A 25,214-nucleotide genomic window follows, 5' to 3' on the forward strand; every position below is an offset into this window, starting at 1 on the left:
CTTACCTATGCCATTTAGGAAAAATGTTACTTCCTCCCCCTGGCTGAAAGTTAGATCAAGCTGCTGTTGTAGCAGGTTGAAAGGACACAAGGTACATAGAAGAAATTCCGCTGAATCATGCTGTATCATCACCTGCACACGTCTTGTTTTATCACGCTCAGCTGCAAAACAGTATCATTTTACAGTAACTTCACAAGCTGAATAATGCATATCACAACAGAAACAAAATTAACATTTTGTAAAGATGGATAAGAGATTTTGTAGAGATGGATAATCTTAGAAACAATAACAGAATAAAATTATAGATCCTGTGAAAAAAAATCAGCTACAAAATTTTAAAATCATCAGTACTAGGACATTTTTCTGTGTAGCTGGTTCGTTGTTTGTTTTGTGCTGTGCTAGTAACTAAGGCTTTATCACAAAAGGAAATGATACATTATCTTTTGGTTGAAAAACAAAACCCCCCTGAGTGACACAATAACAACATCCTTAGTAACAAAACCCAGCATCAGGAAAAAGGATAATATAAAAAGGGTATAGGTAATATGCAAAAAGAGATCCCTTAAAATGCCACCATTAAGCCAGAACAATAAGCAAAAATCTAACAGAAGCTAAACATCTTAAATCTGATGGTAAATCCTTCTCTTTGAAATGAAAAAATAGCTGCCGATGGGATAAACCTTTAAACAAGGAAAAGAAAGTACCTGCTATAAAAATTTTCTAAAGAATACTTTGAAAACCAGGACAAGTAATTAAAACGTGTACAACAATAAAACTTCCCTGGCACCAAGGACAAACCGGTGGGGATTTACCTCAGAAAAGATGGGGATGTGTGGCATAGGTATGTCCCATCCTAAGTCTACTACTACTGTCACATAGAATGGCATGGAGGTAGGTGGTCCAAAAGACAAAGAAGGATAGCATGTAATTTATTCTGGCCCAGAGTGTCCCATTGGTTTGTTTTCCAGCAACTAAGGCTATATCATGATGAGAAAAGTTGAGACAAAAAACTCCAAAGTGATACGATAGCATCCTTAACAGCAAAAGCCAACATAAGGAACAAAATTATAAAATGGTAGGTAGTATGTTAAAAAAAAAGAGTGTTGTGGCCTAAAAAGCCTCCAACAAACCAGAACTGGAGACCAAAATCTAACAAACATAAAATCTGATGCAGCACCATCTGCAGTTGTGCTTTGAATGCCAGTATGCCAACATTGCATAACAAGTGAGATGAGTAAGATCTCAAAATGTCAATATAGATAAAGAAGAAATTCATTGAGTGTGAAATCTACAACCTAGCGATTTGCAAAACTTTAAGGAAATTTGTACTGCATACAAAGGTAAAGTCTCCCTTTCCTTCCACCACTATTACCTTCCTGATAAATCAAGTGTCTATCTCTGATTAAAAGATATTGGGTGAAGGAGTTTTCCAACCACAGGCCAAAGTGGATTTTCTAAAAGATGAATAAGATTCATCATGTACATTTTGTAACAGTAGTAGATCAGATCAAACTGAAAATGACAATTGACAATTGGGAGAATGATGTCAGAAGGTACTGATGTATGTGAAAAAGTAGACATTAAAAAGAAGGAAGCTAGATCAGAATAAAGAGGCTTACTCTTACTAAAATAAATAAAAATGTAAACATGACAGTGTGGTACAATACATACCAGAGTTACATTCTAAAGCAGCCATGGATAAATGAAATGGCCTTTCAACCGTTTGGGAATATCGTTTGCCTCCATCCAAAGTAATGCCTGCAACAAGACACATGTAACCTTTATATCACATCCTTTTATATATGTTAAGAAGCAAGAAAAAATATTGCTGGGATCATGTCTAACCACAAATCCAATGCCTGATGACAGGACATGAAATTCAAGTCAATGGACAAATCTCATTTCACTTTCAATATTCTCTTAACGTTGCAAGCAAAAGTGTAATCTAACTGCAGAAAGATGATTTGAATTTCAGATTTGATTATGAAAAAGGTTTTAAGCGCTTCCTAAATGTTAGGACAAAGTTGGTGGGAAATTAGTACCCAAAAAAGCATTTAGCAAAGACAGAGTGATTAGATCCCAATTTCTAAGATAGCTAAACTTATTTTAAAATGTTTAAGCAGTTTGTCTCATTAATGGTCGCCACTGAAGTGGAAACATCTTAGATAAGTTAATGGGTCTAAAGTATTTTTATGGCATCTTTCTGTATGATGTAATTTTAAAAACCTAACGTGATGCCTATTTACATGACATTTCTTTGATATTCCTACATGACATGAGCACAGAAGATAATAATAATAATGAGTCATATTTATAAAGTGCCATTCCCAGTTCCAGCCAGGCTCAAAGCACCAGAAATGGGTTTCAGCATAACTTATTTTGAAAGGTTCACCACATCATCAAACTAGGGGTTATTGAAATCGCCTTTTAGGTAGACTTTTGTAAACATGTCTGTCTTGCGTGTCCTACACAGTTGCTCTTTCAGATATGCTACCAAAAGTGATTAGAAATCAAGAATTTAAGAAATTAACTGAGATGAATGGCTGTGAGAAATCAACTGCATGGTAATTAGTTTCAGTTCAGTTACTAATCATTACAGACTGGGACATCATCATTTTGCCAGCAGTAAGTGAATTATTTTTATGGATGACTTTTAATCTTTTTGTTATTTTGTTTCCCACTGAATACATAAATAATATTCATATTAATTCTAAAAGTACCCCTTCCCTGTGTGGAAGAGAGCTCAATGCACTGTGTTTACAAGACTAAACAAACCAACATACAACATATCACAATGCAATAATGCAACTTTATTAATCCACAAGGGCAATTACATGTAGTGCTCATATGCTAGCAATATACAGATAAATACAAATACACTATGAATTAATTTCTCTCACAATATATATACACACACACATATATACACATACTGTAAGATACTGTTGGGTCACCTCAGGCTAACATAAGATCATGGCCAGTAGAGTTTATCAATGGCACGTGGAATGAATGAGTTGCGGTGATGACTGATTCTGCATACAAGCATCAAGTACCTACAACCAGACCGCAAAACTAAAAACTCACATATTTTTTCATTTTATTCACGCCAATCCATGATCAAAAGTAGAGAGGACGCAGGATGCCTTCCTAAGGATTTGCTGACAACACATGGATGCCAAGTTCCTCTGCCTGATTCCAGCGATCTTGGAACAGCTATCAAAAAGAGAAACAAGACTGTTCCTGTTCCCGAGGGAGAGGCTGTGAAACCAAGAGATGAAAATACAGAGAGACTTTCAATGAAGGACTGATAAAACCAAGTGAAGATGACTGAGCTGACAGAGAAAGATCTGAGTTTTCGTAGGATACAGGAATTGCTGGCTCCTACCAGGGATTATGTCAGTATTGATGTCCCATTTAAGCTTGTTATTGAAGATAATACCTAAATATTTTTAAAAGTCTACCTCAATGGCATCATCATGATCAGTACTGATGACTGCCTCCTCAGGCTTGTTCATCCAAAAGTTGAAAATCATTTCCTTAGTCTTTAATAATAATAATGTGTACTTGTAATGCCCAGCATCATGACCCAGATAGATTGCACTCTCTGCGCACACCAGTAATGACAAATGAACATTAAACAGCAGACAGTGGATGGTGAGATACTTATAAGGCACACTGAACAACATAAAGGTAAAGTGCAAGAGTGGAACATAAAGCAATAGATAAAGATATGAAGGGAACTATAAACAGTGTAAGAGGGAGTTGTTACATGATGGTTAACATGACAGACAATATTGCAAAAGGAGTCAAGGATAGTTAATCAGGATAGTACTTAGTGAACAAAACTTTTTCAAAGAACGTTTGAATGTAGTCTTTAAGTCAAATATGTGAATAAGTGGTGAATATGATGTAAAAGAGTTCCAATGCTTAGTAGCACAGAGGAAGAACATCCATTGTTCATAAGTGATTGCCTTTATGGAAGGGAGGGAGGGATAGAATGCGGGAATCTGATGAGGAGTGAAGGTTTCGAGCAGGAGTGCGGACAGACAAGATTTAAGTGAAGTAGTGGGAGGAGGATGCGGCCCTATGCTCTTCAAGGAGTAACAAGGACTAAACTAGTAGGATGAGGAGCCATCAAAGAACCCAAATCATAGAGTTCAGAACTTGTAGTCTATTCTAGCTTTAATTGGTAGCCAATGAAGAGAGTGAAGAAGTGGTATGACATTCAGACTTGTGAGCCCGGAAAATGAGGCGAGTAACTAAGTTCTGGACTTTCTGAAACTTGTGGATGAGGTACTGTGGACAGTCAGCAAGAAGAGAGTTGCAACAGTCTAATTTAGACAGAACAAATGAGCAGATGAGAATTTTAGTGGTTGAGATGAACATAATATGGCAAATGTAACTGATCATCTGGAGTTCATAGTATGCTGAATGACAGATGCTAGAAACATGCTTATCAAGAGACATATCAACAGACATTATGTAAGTTGTTTTAGTTTTTTTTTCTTTTTGGTTACATAACTTAAGTTACGTTTCAAAGTTAGGAAAAAAACTTCAGCATTGCCTTCCGTAACAGAGACAGGTAATAAATGGTAAACTCTGGCTCTCCTCTTTGAAAAAAATAAAAGATTCTGTTTTTTCATCATTTAGTTTCAACTTGTTGTAGGTCATCAATAGTCTAATATCTGAAATACAATCTTGGATGGTCTGGTTAGCAGAGTGTGCCTGAGAGGGAGAAAAGCTGCTATACAGCAGAAGAGGATGGGATCAAAAAAAGCTAAAGATGGTACTGAAAATAGTAGCAGTTAAAATGTCAAATATACATCATTTTTTTATGGTCTGAAGATTTCAATATCACATGCTTTATAAGAACTAAAAGTGCTTTTTTTTTATCCTCGGTCTGACTAGGAATCAAGAATTTATCTGTTAGCACTTGACATCAGTGGTAGGGGAAGTGGATTGGTGCTTGATAAATAATCAGACACATGGTAGAATTTTATATTGTATTGTTCATCTCTCCTTTTGTGCACCTTTCTGTTTTTTGTTGGTTTTTCTTCTCTTTGAACACAAGAGTTGTCTATGGTCATAGTTTAGACCCACATTAGTTTAATTTATTCCTTGTTACTCCTCGAGGAGCATAGGGCCACAACAACTCGCCAGCGGACCTGGTTTTAGGCAGCCCCCCTCAGGTGGGCCCATGTGGTTCTGACGTCTGTTGCCTCACTCTATACTGTTCTTTTCCAAGTCTACTTTGGTCTCCCAACTCTCCTCTTCCCCTGAGGGTTCCAGTCAAATGCCTGTCTGGCAACGGTGTCAGCTGGTTTCCTATCCAGCCCCATTTGCGCTTTTTGATGTCTTGGCTAGTGGCATTCTGGTTGGTTCTTTTCCACGGGCTGCTGTTGGAGATCTTTTCAGGCCATCTTATTCCCAGAATATGGCATAGGCATCAGTTGGTAAAGGTCTGGAGCTTGTTGCTGATGGGTTGTCACTCTTTAGGTTCCAGAACCATACAGTAGAACAGCTTTCACATTGGTGTTGAAGATGCGGGTCTTACTGTGGAAAGATAATGGTCGGGAGTTCCAGATGGCATGTAGGCTGTTGAAAGCATTCCTGGCCTTGTTGATGCAGCTTTTGACATCATCCTCTGCTCCACCGTCCTTGTTGACAATGCTCCCCAGATACACAAAGCCATCTGTTTCCAGGATGTTCTCTCCTTGAAGTTGGATTTGGAGTTTCTGCTTGTTGTTGATTCTCATCACTTCAGTCTTCCTTCTGTTGACCTGTAAGCCAGTCTTCTCTGCCTGCTTACTCAGTTTGGCTTGTACATGTTGCTGCCGATAAGATAGGAGACAAATGTCATCTGCAAAGTCCAGGTCCTCTAGCTGTTTGGTGAAGGTCCATTGGCTACCAGTGTTGTTGTCTTGTGCACAATCCAGTCTATGACCATCAGGAAGATTATTGGTGATAATATGCAACCCCGTCTTATGCTGGTCTTCTTTACAAAAGATTTAGTGAGTTTGCTTTTGTGGATAACTTGGCAGGATGAGTCTTCGTACAACCCTTGGATGATGTTTATGAGCTTAGGTGGAATGCCGTAGTGGATCATCAGCCTCCAGATGACGTCCCTGTCTACACTGTCAAATGCCTTCTTGGTCCACAAAAATTACATAAAGGGGGGATTGCCACTCGATATACTGTTCAATGATGATACAGAGAGTGGCAAAGGGTCAGTACATGACACATCCTGGCGAAACACTGCTTGTTCTGGTTTCAGTCTCTTGTCTAATGCCTTCTTCAGTCTCTCTAGTATTACCCTTGTCAGGAATTTGCTGGGGATGGACAGCAGCATGATCCCCTGCCAGTTGTTGCACTGGGAGAGGTCTCCTTTCTTTGGTAACTTGACCAAGTGGCCTAGCTTCCTGTATGTTGGTACTAGCTCTTGTTCCCAGATCTTGTGTAGGAGAGGCTGTAAAATTGTTGCTGTTGTTTCTGGGTCTGCCTTTAGTTTTTCTGGGGGTATGGCATTCGGGCTGGCTGCTTTGCCACTTTTCATGCTTTTGATAGCTTTGATGACTTATGTCTTAGTGGGGGGGGCTGGTGTTGACGTGAAGTTGTTCAGTGATTCTGTGAGCCCTAGTACTTCACTTAATAACTACATATCTTCTGTTTGTTACATTTTTTTTTTTTTATTGATTTTTACAATTTTTCTTTATTATTGGTAAATACTGTTATTAAATTGTGTATGATTACTTTAAAACCTTTAAAAAAAAAGGTGGGTTTGGTGAGAAGCATGTGTTCTCGGGCACGTTTGCATCACTCCTTCCCCCCCCCCCCCCCCACCCTTTAAATCGTCAGATAATGTAAATCAAACAAAAATTAGAGTTTTTAATCGTCATCTTAACTACAAGCATTAATATCGGCTGATAATTACTCAGAGGGTTGAAAGATGTATTTAAATTTAACAAAAACGATACTTGAGTAAGTTATAAATTTTTCTGATGTAGTTTTGTAAGGGGACGACGACTCTACCACAAAATTGTTTCAATAACATGCGCATTCCCCTTAAATGAAGCGCTTCTCCAAGCAACTAATCTTATTATTGTAAATAATCTTAAAGACAATAATTTAGTAACAGAATCTGTTGGTTTTTAGCTTAAAGTGAGTGTGTACGCACCCCAAAACATGTCTAAGCACGCATTAAAAACACCGTTCGATTGCACGGTCCCGCGTAGTCAGACTTCTCTCCCTTTATCTTCATACGGGCAAGCGGTGACCTTTCATTGTTGCCCCTGGTTACGTCCAACATCATCGGCTCAAACGTGTTAACAGTGCTGTAGACATCATAAAAGTAAACAAGATGCCGGTTAAACAAGTTGCAAAACCCAAACAGGTACAAAACATCAAAAACCCTTTCCTTGACATGTGATCTTCTTTCTTGTATGATATTTTAAAAAAAATGACATTGTGCTATGAGATGATTTTCGTTGCCTAGTCAATATTTGTTTTATTTTTCTAATTAGAAATTCACACACAAAATACAGTTGGTTTCTCAGTTTATTAATTCCGGTACCTTATAAAGATTCCTTATAAAGATTCTGAATTTTGCTGTTCTCAAATTCCCCCAATTCTCTATACATTTAAAAGTATAACTGTAAATTAATTGTTTATAGTAGAACCAGCTGATGGATTGTGAATTAAATCCTCCATTACTAAATCACGGATAACTGCATGTGTATTTTATTAAACGTGTTGCATGTTTTTTCAACAGTATTTTGTATTTAAACTTTACCGCTAATACTTTTTGTGTTGGTCTTTTGTCATTAAAGACCCACATAACTTTACTGCATACGTTAACGTTAACGCAATTTTTATGATGGCTCAACTCCTACAGCGCCAGAATGGGTCAGAAAGGGCTGTTTGGTTACTTTTCTACATTTTTCTGTGTTATTTTCCTTGTTCTTCCATCTTGACCCATTCAGTCAGTATCATATTTTGATTTCCTTCCTATCCTGCTGCTTGGCAGTGTAAAAATATGCTCAAATGTCTTCTCCATATGATTAATTATATACCAGCACTGTTTAGTGAGCAGACGCCTAGATTCAGAGCAGGATCAGAGCAGCTTACATTAAGACTGTCTTACATTAAGACTGAATCATCCATGATGCAAGAACACATCCCCTTCGTATTGGTATAAAAGAGGAGTATAGCCAGTGCTTTTGGGTGCTCTGAAGCTACAACATAATCCTAGTCAGAAGTGGAGACTTAAACAACATGAAACAGTCCCAGCAGCCAGGTTGAGAAGAAAGAAAGTGGATGGATGGGGACTTACTAACATCACTAGTGCAAGAGTAGAACCTGGAACAGCTGATCTAACAAATACAATCACTATCATGTCATCAGCTGGTTTTGTATATGAGGGCAAGGCCTGCTGTGTCCATGTTCTTTCTGTCACAAGCTGTTCATTGGACTATTTTCTAGTATCTTTAACCTGGATTTTAAACAGCCTGTGCCAACTAAACCTTTTGTAAACCTGTTGTCATCTCTCACACTTTAGCCTATATTGATCTCTAACATGGTGTCTCTAATTTGAAGATCATCAGTGACAGTTCCAGTGACTTAATTAGTGTTCCTCTGCAACCTGAGACTATAGCTGCTTTTCTGGACAGGCACACTCCCATCTCTACTTGTTGTGCTATTGAGTCATTTTAGAGCACAGTTAAAAAACATAAATATAAAAGTATAAATATAATAATTAAGCTCTTATGGTATCCAAAGCTCAGAGATTGGCCCAGCAGCAGTACTCGTTCTTAAAAAAGTGTTTTACTAGTTCACAACACAAATTTCATGCAAAAGAATGACTCAAATGAACAACAAAAGACTGCTTTAGAGCTTGAAACAAGGCAATAAAGATATCTCAAGACCATGCAGTCTAGCATTTTGTGACACATACAGATGTAATTTCAGCAATATGCTGTTTACATAGCGCTGGGGAACCACCAGAACACAAAATTTTTATTTCAACTTTAAGCATTCATTATCCAAAATGAGTAATCAGCAAAAGAAATATACATTGTTTTGATGCTGTAGCATTTAATAATTTAAAATGAAACTCTGTTTTTTTCACTATAGGTACCTGAAAGGCAAAGGCGGATGACACGAACCCGGGTGAGTATTTGTTGTTATGTATAAAGTACTCATATTTTAAACACACAACTGAAACTATGATATAATCTGGTTTGTTAATATCTTGGTGTAGGACCTTAACTGGCTAGATATGTCAATTTTTCCTTATTAAGTATATTAAAAAATATACATATTTTGTCAAGAAAATAGGATAAAGGAAATATATTGGTAGTCTCCATTAATAATGAGGCTTTTTGGGGGAAACTAGGCTTATCTTGTCATTCTGGTTTGCAATGTTAAAGAGAGTTTAAAAAGTGTGTAGATTTTTAGTGCTATGCATTTACAAAATTCCTATGCATTTTTTACTTTTCCCCAATCCTACAAATTACATATTTTTTTTACATCACCTGTCTTTGTCATATTGTCATGGATGTGGAGTCACATATGATGGTTGTACATTCTTTCAGCAAAGATTGCTTTTGGCTGGCCAGTTTGTGTGTAATGGTTGCCAGACAAAGAAACAAGTTATATCTCTATTATACACTTACATGCAAAATCATCTTCCCTTCTTCCTACATAAGAGAAGTAATTTGAAGAGGCTACTCAGGTAAGATCCTAAGGTCATGGTGATACCTTCTCATCATCAGCAGCATAATATAAACATTTATTTGCAAAGTAATATGACACAAGGAACATGCCTAAAAGATGGCCACCACTTACTTTACAAAGTCCAATCTCACATACTTGCAGATGTCACTTGCATGCATAGACTACCCAAACCACATTCAAGCATAGTGTCAAAATATGGCAATTAAATGGAATACTATATATACATATACAGATATCTTGAGGGAAGACAAATTGCTAAAGGGAATGATTAACAGAGCTGTAAATTCAGTGAAATTGCTAGTCCTTGTTTGATGATAAATGGTTGCAAGTTGCCAGGTATTTGCATCAGTACCATGTCCTGTTGCTAAGCAGACTATAGGATAGATAGGATAAAGATAAGGCTAGACAACCAGATATGCCTTGTTCCCCAGTCTTCTATGAAGGTGTGCTGATCCAATAGCAGTATACAGCTGAATGTGGGCTTAGGTAGAAGTGGAGACAACTCTTGCCATTCTTAAGCTTTAATTAAAAGAAACTATTTTTCTTTCCCTTCTGAAATATGATTTAGAAATGCATATAATTTTGGAAATTCTGCATCAGCAGGGATGATCTTGATCTCTTGTAAGAGAAGTCACTCTATGCAGTATGGCATATTACACTGTTTGCTAGTTAAGAATTTTACATAATTTTTACATGCCAGATGACTTTCAAGGAATATTTGTAATTGTAAAGAACCCTTACCAGAGAGGCTAACTTTATGTCTTTATGGGAGTGGGCTGAACTTTCCACTTCATCTGTCATATTTATTCCAGAAATTATGAAAGCATATGTTTATATGTCCCACAAGTATATCCAGGGAATTGTGATGAATGAAGGAAGCAAAGTACGCAATTTGTTCTCCTGTCATATGATTTATATTGACTGCAATTTGCTTCTCTGGCATACGATGTTATGACATCATGACAGAAATAAAATGTTATATTTAAAAAAAAGAAAACAGAATCAGTCAGTTTTATATTTTTTAATTTGTTTTAAAGAATCATTGAGCATTTCAAGTATCCTGGTACTTCCAGACAAATCCAAAACTACATTCATAAAGTTTTAGCTAAGCATTGTTAGCCCAAATAAGTTTCGAAGAAAATGCAGTACAGAAATGTTTAATATTTATAGCTTTCAACCATAAATTATTCATAACAATAGTAGTTTAGAAAACTGTATGGTCTGTTTTCATATTTCTGTTTTCTAATAGCAAGAAGATGACGCTACAGATGTAGGAGAGGGCACAGATGCTGATGATTGGACTCAGGTATGTTTTCCTAAAGGGGATAATGCATAAAAAGATGGAGAGATTCCAAGGCCTCAACCATTGACATAAAAAAAGCAGTTGTATAAAATGAATACTCTCTTTCAAACCAACCTTGCAGATTTGGAGACTGGTTCTTTGGTATGAAAATTATATAAAGAGGATGTAACCCATTTACAGACTATCCACTGTGCTATACATTATGCTATTCTTCATGTTCTTTTATAGTCCATGTTATAGAGCAAGAAGCAGCAGCATATATCTAGATATGCTTGTAGATAGTATGATGTCAGATTCTTGGAAAGACAGTCTGCTAACAGAAGGCAAGTGACATTGATCAGTAGGCCCTTGCCCATAATTAATGTTGGGGTGGGGAGTAAGGCGAAAAGTCAAATACAAATTTTACAGGCACAGTTACAGTAAAGAGATATAATACTAGTGTCTGAACTTCATTAAAATGACAACATTCAAAGATAGTGCCAAGTTAAATATTTTTATTATCAAATATATCATCAGTAAACATTCACTAATCATTTATTCTCCTTAATCTGTAATGCTTTGTGAAGAAAATAGGCTAGATTTAGAATTTTATAGAATTACTTACAAATAAAGTGAATAAACAAAACTGAGAAATACTGTAAAGAAACTTTTCTGGGATGTACAACTACCAAGGATCTTTATTATTTTGTGCACATGGACACAAAATGTTACTTAGTTTCTTCACAGTTGCAATGGGGGCAATCAAATGAAACAGGAGATAGATGGCAGTTTATAGCAGTTTTATGGCAGTTTAGTTTTGTAACATCTAGTATAAACCTTTTTAGTGAATCTGATACCAGCATGTTTCATGTCAACCAAGTAAGTACTTAACATCAGAGATGACTTAAATGAACTGTAAAATGAACATTGATCACTGCTGTTTTACTGTACTAGACAATGAAACAGAAGCATAACTATGACAGAGATCATCATACTATGTTAGCTGTTCTTTTCGAACTTGGCCATCTAGCTTGGGTGAAGCCAGCCAGCCAGCCTAAGCTAGTGACTGTTGTTGTGAGATCTCTTCTCCAAATGTCTTACAAAGTGAAAATGCTGCAAGGAAGACAGTTGCAAATCTGTACTGTACAAATACCCAGAGATTCCAACCCAGAAACTCCAAGACCTGTCATCATATTCCAGCATGAAAAGTCAGACCTTGATGCAGATTTCCAGTATTGGTTTTTCAAAAATATTCATGATGTTCCAGCAGAACATTTTGCCTCTGGTGTTGCACAGATTTCTGACAAAAAAAAATGGTACATTAAATCCATTTTTGCAGACATATTCAATCTACATTGGTTCATAATCAGGCATATCTATATGGCTGATGAGTGCAGAATGCAGACAGGTTTTTTTTCATCTCCATATTTTGTCACAAACTAATGACATAAACTGCCATTGACCAAACACTCCTTCCCAGTCCTATGCCCATACTGTGGAAAAAAACAGTTCATCATTATTATGTGCACAATTTGGTAGAACTAGAAAATAGCTGAGAGTTTATCACTACTTACAGCTTCAGTTTCAATGTAGGGGGCTACGTGAAACGTGAGGTAGGAAACTCTGAAAAACTCGCAATTAGGCTAGCATGGATCTCTCCAGATTGTAAAATTTTCTATTTTTTGCATATTTTAAAAATAGTGTGATCAGCTGCCCTTGCTTTACTTGAGGGGATGGGGGGGGGGGGGGGGGCACATGCATTGTCCATCTTGCCTGGCATGTTACTGACAGAAGAAAATAGTGAGCAGGTCCATTGCTGCTGTCGACTGCCTTATCCTGCCTTGAGATTCCCAATGACATCTTGCCATTCCTAGAGAAGACCCTTTCCCCATCATGACGTCCAGACATCATAGAAAATGAGATCTGGGTCACTTTCTAAAATTCATTTGAAAATACTGATGTACAGAGGTTTGTATTATGTGAAAAAAGTGATTTGCTCAAATTTCTGGAATCATCATCATTACAATAAATCTAACAAGCCCAGTCATTTGAAAATAATTTTACCTTGAGTTAGCCTTGAATACTAGGTTTTATTTTTAGTCTGCATGTTTGCACAAGCATTTTCAGTTTTATATGTGTGTGTGTGTGCATGCGTGCATGTGCATGTACTTTGGATTTCAATCTGTTTTCAGACAAAAACTCTTATCAAGCCTGACGATCAGCTTGATTTGACTGAAGCTGTGAGTACAAGTTATAATTATCACTTTAATTGTTTTTGTCCCTCCATAATACTACTACTTACATAACACAGTTCATTTGGGTGACCTAATTGAACCTTCCAGCTGTTCCAGCCAGCTTGGCTTACTTTCCCCAGACATGGCATTGCAGGCAAGGTCACATGATTTATTTGAATACTAAGATGTTGTAGACGTATTAGTTTCTAGGTCAGGTACAGTGGGATAAGGGGGCCAGCATATACATACACGTATACATTTCAACAAGCACACATGCACCTAACCCATAAATGCACCTGCAGGCATTCACATGTACAGACTAGCAAGCACACTTGTACACTTCAACAAGCACAAACACACTCACATGCCCATGAACTCAGCATGTTCTTTTAGCAATCTGACTTTGGGCAGTGGCATTGACTCCCTCAACAAACAAAAGTTGAATGGCCTGAGTCATGGCACATGGGTGGGGTGGAGGTGCAGGAGGGAGAGGGCAAAAGGATGATCACATGATAATAGGAGGATTGGGTTGGCAGTTTTTTTGAAAATTCAACAAGGTAATAAGTAGCTCAGCATTGGCAGTTTCAGGAGAGATTTAGATTTTCATTCAGTGAGAAAGAGAGACTCCTCAAGTCAGTCAGTTGTTGAGTTTGTAATTAGTCACTTGTCATTTGTTACAAAGAGTAGTAAAGTTTCCAGAAATCCTAGGATGTTCCAGGCCAACAACTCTGACTTTATCATCTCTAACATTATTTGAGTTAGGGCAAGTGAAACAAGTGTCACTGTTGTGTCTTATCCAAGATGAAGCAGCATTTCTACTGTCACAGTGTGTTAATGATACACAGAGGGATTGGAATTTGGTCTTGATTTAAAAATTTAGTTTAAAACTTCCTAAAGCATAAGTATAAGCACGTTTATCAGTCATACCTAGAACACATAATAATAAATGAATGTTTTTAATTGATACCTGCTGCAGTAAAATAAGAAAAGAGTTGCTGTTGTTCTAGAATTCATGTTAACAAAAGCAATACATTTTGCCTTTCAGGAGCTGAAAGAAGAGTTTACCAGAATCTTGACAGCTAACAACCCCCATGCACCACAAAATATTGTTCGCTACAGTTTTAAGGTACATTATTACAGTTGCAGCCATATAAATGTTAAATAATCCTTTCAAGTTTAGCTATATCTCTTCCCCTTTTTCTTTGAACAGTGTTGACATTTGAAGCTTTCATATGCAGCCTCAAAACCCGTCTCTTTAAGAAATATCTTACAGAATCAAGAATACTGTTCCACCCATGCCTCATTTCTTCCTAAAAGTATGATAGAAAGTAGCTGGTTACGTACACATATGCAGGCTGATACACATGTTCTAACTAGGGGCAGCACAATGGGGAAGGCATCTGATGTCCAGCAAACACCCTCACACACACTGCCCTCCCTCTGGGTTTTTCCTAACCAGTGACCCTGTGTGCCCTGATTTTTCCAGTTAGGGGGAGATGGGTGGGGGATGGGCTTGAATCCTCTGGTTTTCTGAATAACCTTGTGACCTCTCTGTTGGGTTTTTACAGAGGGTAGGGGGCACCATAGCAACAGAGTATATTGTACAATATTCAGGGTAGGAGGAATAAGAGGGTGAAGTGGGAAGGGCCAAAAGCCGTTCTGAGAGAGGAAGAGGTGGAAGCATTACCCTACTGAGCAGTTTCTCTACCTCTTTCCACATCACTCACTTTCTTCCAGTCTGTCAGGAACCTTGGAGTAATTTTCAATGCATTGCTGTCTTTCGAGAATCATGTTAACTCTGGCCCCTATGGGCCTGGCTTCTTTTGCCAGGGATGAACACCCAGCCTCTCTTTGGCTGGGTGATTGAGCTAGCCCACCTCTTTTTATAGTATCTCTTTTCTCTTTAACCGGCCCTTTTACCTATACCCTTTTCTAACAAACCCTCTCCCTGTCACCCTACAGTTTTATCTTTCTGTCTATACTGGTCTTTCTCCTGTCTTCTTTTTCATCATGCTTTTCTTTTTATATATTTCTTTTCTCTCTAACACCTTTAGGTCCCCTGCATTTGCTATATAGGGCAACCCATGTCAGGGGAGGATGGGATCCTGGAGGTTGAAGTCTCTGATGAGTTGCAGCTCATCCATATTTGACTTCATGGTTGGGTGGGGAGAAGGAACGAACCAACAAACTTTCATTATGGCTACCAAAAAAAAAAAAAAACCCCCTAGGAGAATGTGTGACATTTAACACAAATTTTACACAAAGTGATAACAATTTTATTTTATTTTATGCTAATAGGAGCGGCAGTTCAAGCAGACATCAAGTGTTGACCAGCTAGCAGTTCATTTTGCCCTAGATGGTAATATGCTGCATAAGGACTCTGATGAAGCACGACGTCAGCGAACTCGTCTTGGCCTACCAGATAGTGGTAATTTGTTGATCACAATTAAATCAAACTTTATTGTCTGTCTGAGAAAGTCCAAGACAGAATTTTTTCTTTTGCTCACAAACCCAACCACATACACAAACATAAGATGAGAGATATTATATTTTGGTACTATATCAGTTATCCGCTATCTTTCCATTTTATATGCACAATATCAAATAAAAACATTTATTTTAAAAGACCAACTAGATGGATGCAGGAAGATTTCTGCACACATTCAGCTTTCAGAGGTGTTTTTATACTTTGTGTCTAAACTTCCTTTCTTTGTTTCCTCTAAGTTTCTAGTGAGCATGTAGTAAGTGAGGGAGAAGAAAAGCCCGCAGCAGCAGAAGGAGAAGAGGGGGTAGAAAGAGGTGAAGGAGCACCAACAGAGTCTGGGGAAGGAGAAGCAGTTACACCTGTTCCTGCAGAAGCCCATGGAAAAGAGAAAAAGCTCACCAATCAGTTTAACTTCAGTGAGCGTGCCTCTCAAACCTACAACAATCCCTACAGAGTAAGTGTATGTTTAGAATATAGGTTTCATGGTGGACATTTCTGATGTTTTGTATGATAGCAGTAGTACTAGTCTTTTCTGTTGGACATATGAAAACAAAGCAAAGCAACTTTATGGACCTGTTAGAAAGAGTTTCCTATCCAAAATTGTTGGGTGTTTTCAATACCCAAATCAAAATCGTTGACAGTTTTCACACCCATTTTTTTTAGTATTGTTATTGTTATCGGGATCTTGACCCCTAATACTACTTTAATTGTTCCTTGACATAATTTGGAGTTCTCTTCTGTAATTTATACATATTTTTGTTTGATGGGAAACACAGGTAAATCCCAGAGAATGTCAGCAAGCCAAACTAATAGTGTGTGTTGGTGGTTATTGGCACAGTGCAATCAAAAAGAATATGTAATACCATTGTAGATCATAATCAGCAAGTGATTTTGCTCACTATCATGATAGTTTTTAGTGGCAGAGATATCTTTCTCCCTGTTGACATTTAGTGCATTATTATTATCATCACAAAAAAATTTACTCCAGGATGGGCACTATTGGCTAAGTTGGACAACAGCTTGGAAAGGGTGAGATATGGATCAGGGCATCTGTCTTGAAGATATCTGGTCTTATCATTTAAGAAGTAACTAATCAATGACTTTCATTGCAGAGACAGAGAGTTTGGGTGGTTCTGCATGCACTAGCTGCAACAGAACAGGAAGATTTGAATTCAGTTATTGCTTTTAGGAGTGTCTTGTGTTGGGTACAGGGGAAACAAGTAAATTTTCCATGATAAGAATTTACTAGATGACCATGTCTTAATGTTAGATGTCCCAGCAAGTACTGGCCAGGAAAGGCAGGATCACAAATGAGATCTTGACCAAAGAAAGTGTCTTGAAGCGATTCCAAATAGAAGTGAATTGTGCCATCAAGAAAGGGATGAAGGCAGCTCCAATGCGGCACACTGACTGAACTACGCATGCAACGTAGTGGAAGGTTTTCTATGCCGAGGTGAGAACACACTTCCAGAGATAACGATTTCGTTTCGTTCATTCCGGCTGCTGTCAGACTTTTTAACAGTATGACCTATCGGCAAAGAGTTTCGGTGGAATGATAGTGTTGAAGGCAGAGTGCTCATAGTGGTTCATTCAGTCTTCTGTCACTGTTTTCAGAGTTTCAGATTTCGGACTCCTTTAAGTGTGCAATCCATAAAGTGCTGACATCTGGTGACCTTTCAAAAATTGCACATGCTTTTTGTGGATTATTTACTGTGATTAAAACACAAAAGATAAAAAGTTATGAATATTTTTGTGTTGACTTACTGAGGGATTAAGTACAGAAGTACATTTTCTACACACAGAAATCCTGTTTTTATGTTTCTTAAGTTTCAAAAGCTTCATTGTATACCTGCAGCATGCTAGCAATGGACACTGTATAGTATGTGCTCATCTATTATTAGCCTAAATAGAAACTACTGATCAGATCTGTGTAAAACAATTACTTTTCAAATGTTTTGAGATACCTATGAATTACCATTGAGAAATAATGTATGCCAGTGGTTCTCAAAGTGTGGTCCGCTGACCCGCAGGCATAAGTCAGGTGGTCGCGGCTGACAGTCATCATGTCAGCAAAGTGATGTTTAAAGTGATGCATTCCTCACATTAACAATTAAAATTAAAATTTGAAATTCATAGTACAGAGTGATTTTAGGCCTTAGTGGTCCGCCATAATTTTTTTAAGTAAAGTGGTCTGTGGTCCGAAATACTTTGAGAACCACTGATGTATGCAATAGTTACCAGATGATCTGAAGCATCCACATGATATATGTTAATTTCGTTACAGAAGCAATAGAACACAAAAGTTTGTGAGTGTGTGTGTTTTGTAGGAGAGAGGCACAGCAACTGAGCCACCACCCAGGGCAACTTTCTCTTCCAATGTTACACAGTGGGAAATCTATGATGCTTACCAAGAAGATTTTGAAAAGCAGGTAAATATAGGAGATTAAGAACATTTATAAATATAGTGTTATATTGCACCACAAATTTGGTTATTATAATGCTGTTTAAAAGTTGTTTCCTGCTGTCTTTATTTTAAATAAGTTTCATGTTTATTTTTATTTAATTAGGAGTTCAAGAAAAGATGACACTAGCACTCTGCCCCAGGGAGACATTGAAGATCTTGAGTACCTCACAGTTACCTAGATATTAACTAAGTTACCTAGAGATGAATGTCTGCCACACACCTACCATCCTTGGATATAGCCATGCCCATGTATGCTATGTACTTCTCCAGCTTTTCATGTGAATCGCTGCTCTGGGAGATCCAGTGATGTTCTCCATGGCTTTGCTATTGTCTGTGCTGATTTCCACACCATAAGCATTGACAGCAAGCTTCTGTCAACTCTTGTAATTTGCTATTGCTGCCCACTATCAGATTGATGCCATCTGCAAAAGATAGATTACAGAGCGGTCTTCCTCTGATGGACACAGAGGTGGGGTGGTCTTGTAGTGTATGTGATGCACTCCTAACCTTAGCAAAACATTTCCTGCCAGCCCAGATGTTTCAGGTACCCTGCATCTCTGGCTTCTAAAGTCTGGTATCAAATACCCAAACCCTAACTCACTGAAATTCTGTGGACATAAGTTATGACAATGGTAATTATACATTGTCTTGCTTGTGCTATTCTAGAGTCACTGTAATTCGCACTAGAGTAGGAGTGTAGCACAACTTCACCTGTGGGACCTGCCATTTTTAGGAAAGTTAGGATACATATAAATTCTTGATATGTATAAATAAGTAGTGTTAACACTCAGGTGGAACTTAAAAAATCTGGGGTGGAAAGTTGGGAAAACTCTCTGGTTCTTAAACATTTAGCTCATCCCTTCTACTCATGGGTTTTGCCAGATAAGTCCACCATTCATCCTTATCTCCTTATGGACAAAGAAGAAATTCGAGTTGTTGCCATAAGTAATTTCCCACACTGGTACCTAAATTGTGGCTTCAATTAAAGGTGGCTGCATATTACTTTCTTTTTAGTTCTTTTTTTTAGCAATGGAAGGTACTCTGTTGGCAAAATTTTGGTTGGTAGTAAAGTCTATGGTCATATAGTATCAAAGAAAGAGAATATCACAGTTTTTTAATTTCATGCAATTTTCTGAATATAATGTTTAATTGCTTTTTTGTAGTAATCTGTATAAAAGAACTAAAATTGTTTATCCATATGCTGACACTGTTATGTTTACAGGAAAAAACTAAAGAAAAGAAAGTGATTCCTGGACGCAGGGATGAAAAGTCGAAGAAGAAGCATGCTATTTCGGAAACCTCGGTATGTCCTGTGATATGATCTTTTTGTGCATAACAAAAGCTTTGAATTGGTGCTGATAAACATATTTAGACTTAAGCACTAATTTTGTAGCAGTTCAGTGGAAGAAAAATATGTTTTAAGAATTACAAAACAAATAAGAAACAAAATTTTTAGAATACCTTACATTTTCTAATCTAGAAGACATGTTAGTGGAAAATTAAAATCTTATTTGATATTTTAATTTACTTTAAGACCAACTTCCTTGCAAGAGTATGGAAAACTCCTTTCTTAGCCTCTAGCTCTAAAATTGTATATGCAGACAACCTAACTACTTAGGCAAGGAATCAATCTCATTCCTGGTCTCTTTCACACAGAGTATCTCTACAGCATCTTTCTAGCACAATGGCTTATTTTGGTATGATAAATCTTAGTTTATGACGAATAAAGGGACTGCTGTGAACATTTCCTTTAGTCAAGCGCTCTTCCTTAAGTCATGCACACTTCCACACCTTCAAACCAATAGACGGCCAAGAACAAAAGCTCATGCTTACTAAAACACAGTCAAGAATGATAACCCTCATTCCTGGCATCTACCATCCCAGTCATTCCACATGTATGTAAAGAAGTATAAATTGAGTTCCAATATATGCATGGAATATAAAGGATTGAAAAGGATAATCTGCTACATGTCTGTTTCTTGCCATATCTCATGAGAAGTATTTAATTACATGCCTCAGGGAGATGACCTATCCAGGGTGTCTTCAGCAGCCAAAATTATGGAACGAATGGTCAACCAGAACACATTTGATGACATTGCTCAAGGTGAGAATATAGACCCTTAAAGTAAAATCAAGTCATACGAACACCTTTCTTAAATTTCAAATGATCTTTTCATCTAATTTTTATCTAATGTTTCCTCATTTTCCCCTTTTTTAAGCAGGTGACATAAAACCTTTGTAATCTATGATTCTTTGTTTACACTGACAACTGTACCCATTTATGGTACTATACTGTCAGGAGATTACCTCCCTGACTCCTGTAAGCGGTCCGGTGGTGCAACGGTTAGCTCCTGTCACCAATAAAGTGAAGGCTGGCAGCCCAGAGTTCATTTCTCGTCTCGGGTACACTGCTCTTTCTCTGCACGTGGCATCTGTTTAAAGGGCTGGATGCCTTGCCTTACCATTTTATAACTTTGCTTCTTTGTATTGGTTTTTGTTGCTAAGAATGTTATTGTATAACTTGGAGTATTGGTATCTCAGCCTTTTAATGTAATATTACTTTTGTTGGCCATATGATCTTAGCTGCTTGTTCAGCGTAAAGCAAAATAAAATTACCTAGGTTTCTGACCATGCACTGGCTGTTTTGTTTGGTGGGAGGAGGTAGCACTTAGTAGACTTAGAATGGGAAACACCTATGCCACAATTCCATCTTTTATGAGACAAATCCCCATCAGTTTGTTTCTTGTGTCAAAAAGACTTTACTGTTGTATATGGTTTAATGACTTGTCCCAGCGTCCAGTGTCTGCCAGCAGTAAAAAAAACCTGGCTCATTTATTGGATTTCTTTTTAATAACATTTTATTTTTATGCTGACTATGGCTTTATATTAATCTTCTGAATAGCACAACAAGCATAATTTTGATTTTTGGATAATTGTAAACTTTGTATTTCAGATTTCAAATACTTTGAAGACACCTCTGATGATTATCGTGATCAAGAGGGAACTTTGCTGCCTCTGTGGAAATTTTCTTTTGAGAAAGCTAAGAAATTAGCTGTGACGTCACTCTGTTGGAACCCAAAGTATAGGGACTTATTTGCTGCATCCTATGGATCATGTATGTCTTAGACTTATTAGATAACATTACAGTATCACAATTACTATCACTACTCATTTGCATATCCTAAATCCTAATTATTTGCTTTTTTAAGGAGTACAGATAAAGAAGATTCAAGATTCTTTATTGTCACCCTCTAAGGGGTTTTAAGATATTAAAACTGTATTTATACATATTCACTCTCATTCCTATCATTTACTCACATACACATATTCACATGGTTGGTTTACGACAGCTAACAAAACAAAAAAGCATGCTAATTTTTTATATTACTCCTTCTTTCCTTCTTCCAGCCAGCTCAAGCCTCCGAGGGCCCAGCTTCTCGTGCTAGGGTGAGCACTCAGCCTCTCTGGCTGGGTGACTAAGCTGGCCTACCCCTTTTTCTTATGCTTTTCCTTTTTCTGGTCTGAAACCATTTCGGTTTTGGACCTCTGCTGCCCTGTATGCCATTCTATTATCTGTCCTTTTGTAGCTGCCAGAGTAGTTGAACCATTATCAGTTTGTCCATGGTGTAAAGGAAGTTTTAATGTAGTACATGTTGTGATTGTCCTGAGCTTCAGAGTATCTGCCTCTGAAGGAAGATAGGACTCTACCATCAGATTTAAGATTTTTATGTCCTGATAACTGTTGTCTCTTGGGTTCTTTTTTTGGTTTGTTGTTGGCCTATGTGGGCCACAACACTCCTTTACCTATTCTTTTACAATTTTGTTTGCATCTTGTGCTGCTTTTCTTTTTTAAGAATGTTGTGATTATATCACTCAGGGGTTTTTGTCCCTTAACTTTTTAAGGTAAGATTACTTTTTGTTGCCATGATATAGTCTTAGTTGCTGGCACTGTGTTAAACACAATCAAATTCCCTATCCTGTGGTCATGCACTTTGACTTTTCCCCTGCCATGACCACTTCGCTGGTCAGGGAAAGGTGAAAAGCATCTAGAACTAACCAGGCTACTCCAGGTCTGGGACTGGCAAGGTTATATAGTTGCTAAGTTGTCAGGCACCCAGCATTAGTACTTCAGTTTAGAAACATCTGGAAACATCAATTATTAGAATTATATTAGTGATGTATGATTTTGTAGAAGTATCTTAGAAGACATCAGAAGGGAGAATACCATCATTCAGTTTGTTTTGATAACATCTTAAGATGTATTTTATATTAATGCAGAAATCACTGCGACCCTGTCACCATAGTGTGCATAATGTGTGTCTGTATTTATTTTGTGTATAAGTAGGTGTGGCTGTCCTAAAAGTGTGTCTGTGACATGTGAATTTGGCACATAGTTGTCAGTGATTCCGTTTACATGGATTGGTCACTATATCATTTCTGTAAAGCACTCTGAGCAAATCATTAGAAATGGCTATATAAACGGGTTTTCTTTTTTATTATTATTATTATCTGTTTGGTGAATTGCAGATGAATTCATGAAGCAGGGCAACGGTCTGATTGTCTTCTACACCTTAAAAAATCCTTCCTTTCCTGAAAACACCTATGAAACAGATAGTGGAGTCATGTGTCTGGACATTCACCCTGACCATCCATATCAAGTGGCTGCTGGATTCTATGACGGAAGTGTAGCTGTTTTTAACATTGTGGAAAAGAAAGATGGACCAGTACATCGGTGTACAGCAAAAAATGGCAAACACACTGATCCTGTTTGGCAGGTATGAAAAGTAATGTAATTTTTCCACATTTTTTGTTGTAAAGTCTGGCGCCACAAGTTATAGATACTAGTACAGTTTTTTTTTCATATAATGTATGATTTACTTTAAAATCTTTTTGATTAATAATGTTTATATTATTAACCTGTAACTTGAGGTTACTCCTCTATACTACCATTCGAAACAATTAATGTTCTCCAATTCACACATCTTTCTCTCACATGTTTCCAACTTCGAAACCTAGGTAAGTACTATTACCATTTCACAAGAAATAGCAAAAAAGATGTCATTAATACAATTCCATAAGTAATAACAGAAAAAGATGTCTTACCTCATCTAGGCGAGGTTACTCCAAGAACAGGTCAGTACTGCGCCGCATCCACTGTGGATGGACACTACCCTCTACTAATCATAAATCTGAACAAGGAAAATTTAGAACTCGTGACTCAGGCCCGTCTTCCTCCTTCGGTATCCCGGGCCTGAGTAAATTTCCTGCCTCGTTCCACCAAAACCTACTGGTGAACTTAGTCTCTAAACACTTTCACAGTTAACCCTTTCCAAACTAATGTTCTTATCCATTCAGCCATGCATTCAACATACATTTGCAGTCCGTAAGTCGCAAAGGGATTAAAATTGCTCTGAAAAACACGTACGCACGGACTGTTCCATGACAGACCCATTTGATCCTTTGTTGTATTCTAGACAGGAGGGAGGGATGATGGGTGGTGGTGGAGTTATGAACAATGACAAAGATTATGCTTACTTTATGTTACAGGTCCGTTGGCAGAAGGATGATGCAGACAACAACATGAATTTCTTTTCCATATCTTCTGATGGGCGCATTGTTCACTGGACCATTGTCAAGGTTTTGCATTAATTACAATCCGTTTATATGTCCGTTTTTATTTTTAAAGTTTGCTATATCACATTTTTTCTTCAAATGTTACCAGATGACGTGACTTAAACACCAACTGGTCCCAAAATCAAAGTCCTTTCTGATTTACATACTTACTTTGTTCATCCATTAACATAGTACTTACCTGACTGTGTGGTCAGGGTGATTTATCTTCTATGGCTACACTCCAGTCTTGTTTTTCCTTCCCTATTTGTAGTGAATGCAGTGTCACAAAGTCATCTCTCAACAAGAGTCCTTCCAGCCTCACTGGCCCAGTCCTTCTCTTCTACTTTTCTTTTTCTCCCGTAGCAATCTCTTTGTCTATATTCATTTCTGGCAAACTCTCACCCTTTAACTGTGCTGTTTTATCTTTCCGATCTTCTGCCTATACCAGTCTTTCCCACCAGGCCTTCCTTTCCATTAATCTTATACTTCATAGTTTTTTAACTATAGGTCCAGTCTGTCTGGGGCCTTAATAATCTGGCCATATCTGCTCTGGATATCAGCGGGATGATGTCATACAGCTTCACTCTGGGCCGGAAAATTTCCCACTGTCTCAGGTACTTAGCACTCCTCATCACTACTATCATCCGCCAATATATTGGGACCATCTGGCAACAAACTGGAAACCTCTGTTGTAGTGATCTTGGTTTGATGAGCTTGTGGATCACACTTGACCAAATGATGCTTGTTTCACCTCTGCGTTTCTTGGGGTGTAGAAACTACATATGATCTTTCTCCCAGTGGTCTGACAATGGTTCCAGGTGTATGTTGAGGTCTGACCCAGACTATCTGACCTGGTTTGAACTTTGATGACTCTTTGGTGTGACGATGCGCCTGTCGATGCGCTTTGTCAAAATTTTTCGTCTGTTTTGCCTTTAACTTTATCTCTTTTTCTGTGTAGTCCTGTTGATTTGGATTTTTAAGTCTGGACGTTATCATTGGAACTAGAGTCCTCAGTCTTCTCCCCATCAAAAGGTCTGCTGGGGTTTTCCTGCACTGAAGTGGTGTTGACCGATAACTTAACATGGCTATATATGGGTCCTCAGCTTTCTTGGGCAGACCATTGACAGTCTGTACAGCTCTCTCGACCTCCCCATTAGCTTGCTGGTGGTATGGGCTACTGGTAACATGTTTGAAGTGGTAGCACTGGGCAAACTCAGCAAACTGTTTACTTGAAAATTGTGGGCCATTGTCCGATATCACTACCTCAGGGATTCCATGCCGAGAAAGGATGTTCTTGAAATTTTCAATGAGTCTTTGAGATGTGGTGGATGTCAACAAGGCTACTTCAATAAACTTGGAATAATAGTCTACGACCAATAGATAGTCTGCTTTTTGGAAGTCGAA

At 37.8% G+C, this 25,214-nt stretch overlaps 1 protein-coding gene and 1 long non-coding RNA gene across 2 annotated transcripts in view; one reads left to right on the top strand and one right to left on the bottom strand.

The window, feature by feature from the left end:
* On the bottom strand, window positions 1–23,448 carry LOC112554169. Its single transcript, XR_003097213.1, has 4 exons — window positions 23,301–23,448; window positions 7,175–7,331; window positions 1,672–1,758; window positions 1–161 (listed from the first exon to the last, which is right to left on the bottom strand). It is a non-coding gene; the product is annotated as an uncharacterized LOC112554169 (long non-coding RNA).
* Window positions 7,257–25,214, top strand: part of LOC112554168 (dynein intermediate chain 2, ciliary-like) — a 26,765-nt gene continuing 8,807 nt past the window's right edge. Inside the window, exons 1-13 of the mRNA XM_025221799.1 lie at window positions 7,257–7,390; window positions 9,130–9,165; window positions 10,982–11,038; window positions 13,207–13,254; window positions 14,294–14,374; window positions 15,547–15,676; window positions 15,973–16,187; window positions 18,061–18,162; window positions 19,420–19,500; window positions 20,217–20,301; window positions 21,151–21,312; window positions 22,725–22,972; window positions 23,745–23,834. Of these exons, the coding sequence (XP_025077584.1) occupies window positions 7,358–7,390; window positions 9,130–9,165; window positions 10,982–11,038; window positions 13,207–13,254; window positions 14,294–14,374; window positions 15,547–15,676; window positions 15,973–16,187; window positions 18,061–18,162; window positions 19,420–19,500; window positions 20,217–20,301; window positions 21,151–21,312; window positions 22,725–22,972; window positions 23,745–23,834 (1,368 nt within the window). The 5' untranslated portion in view covers window positions 7,257–7,357. The remainder of the gene's footprint in view (window positions 7,391–9,129; window positions 9,166–10,981; window positions 11,039–13,206; window positions 13,255–14,293; window positions 14,375–15,546; window positions 15,677–15,972; window positions 16,188–18,060; window positions 18,163–19,419; window positions 19,501–20,216; window positions 20,302–21,150; window positions 21,313–22,724; window positions 22,973–23,744; window positions 23,835–25,214) is intronic.

Source organism: Pomacea canaliculata, linkage group LG13, assembly GCF_003073045.1.
Source record: "Pomacea canaliculata isolate SZHN2017 linkage group LG13, ASM307304v1, whole genome shotgun sequence".
NCBI lineage: Eukaryota > Metazoa > Mollusca > Gastropoda > Architaenioglossa > Ampullariidae > Pomacea > Pomacea canaliculata.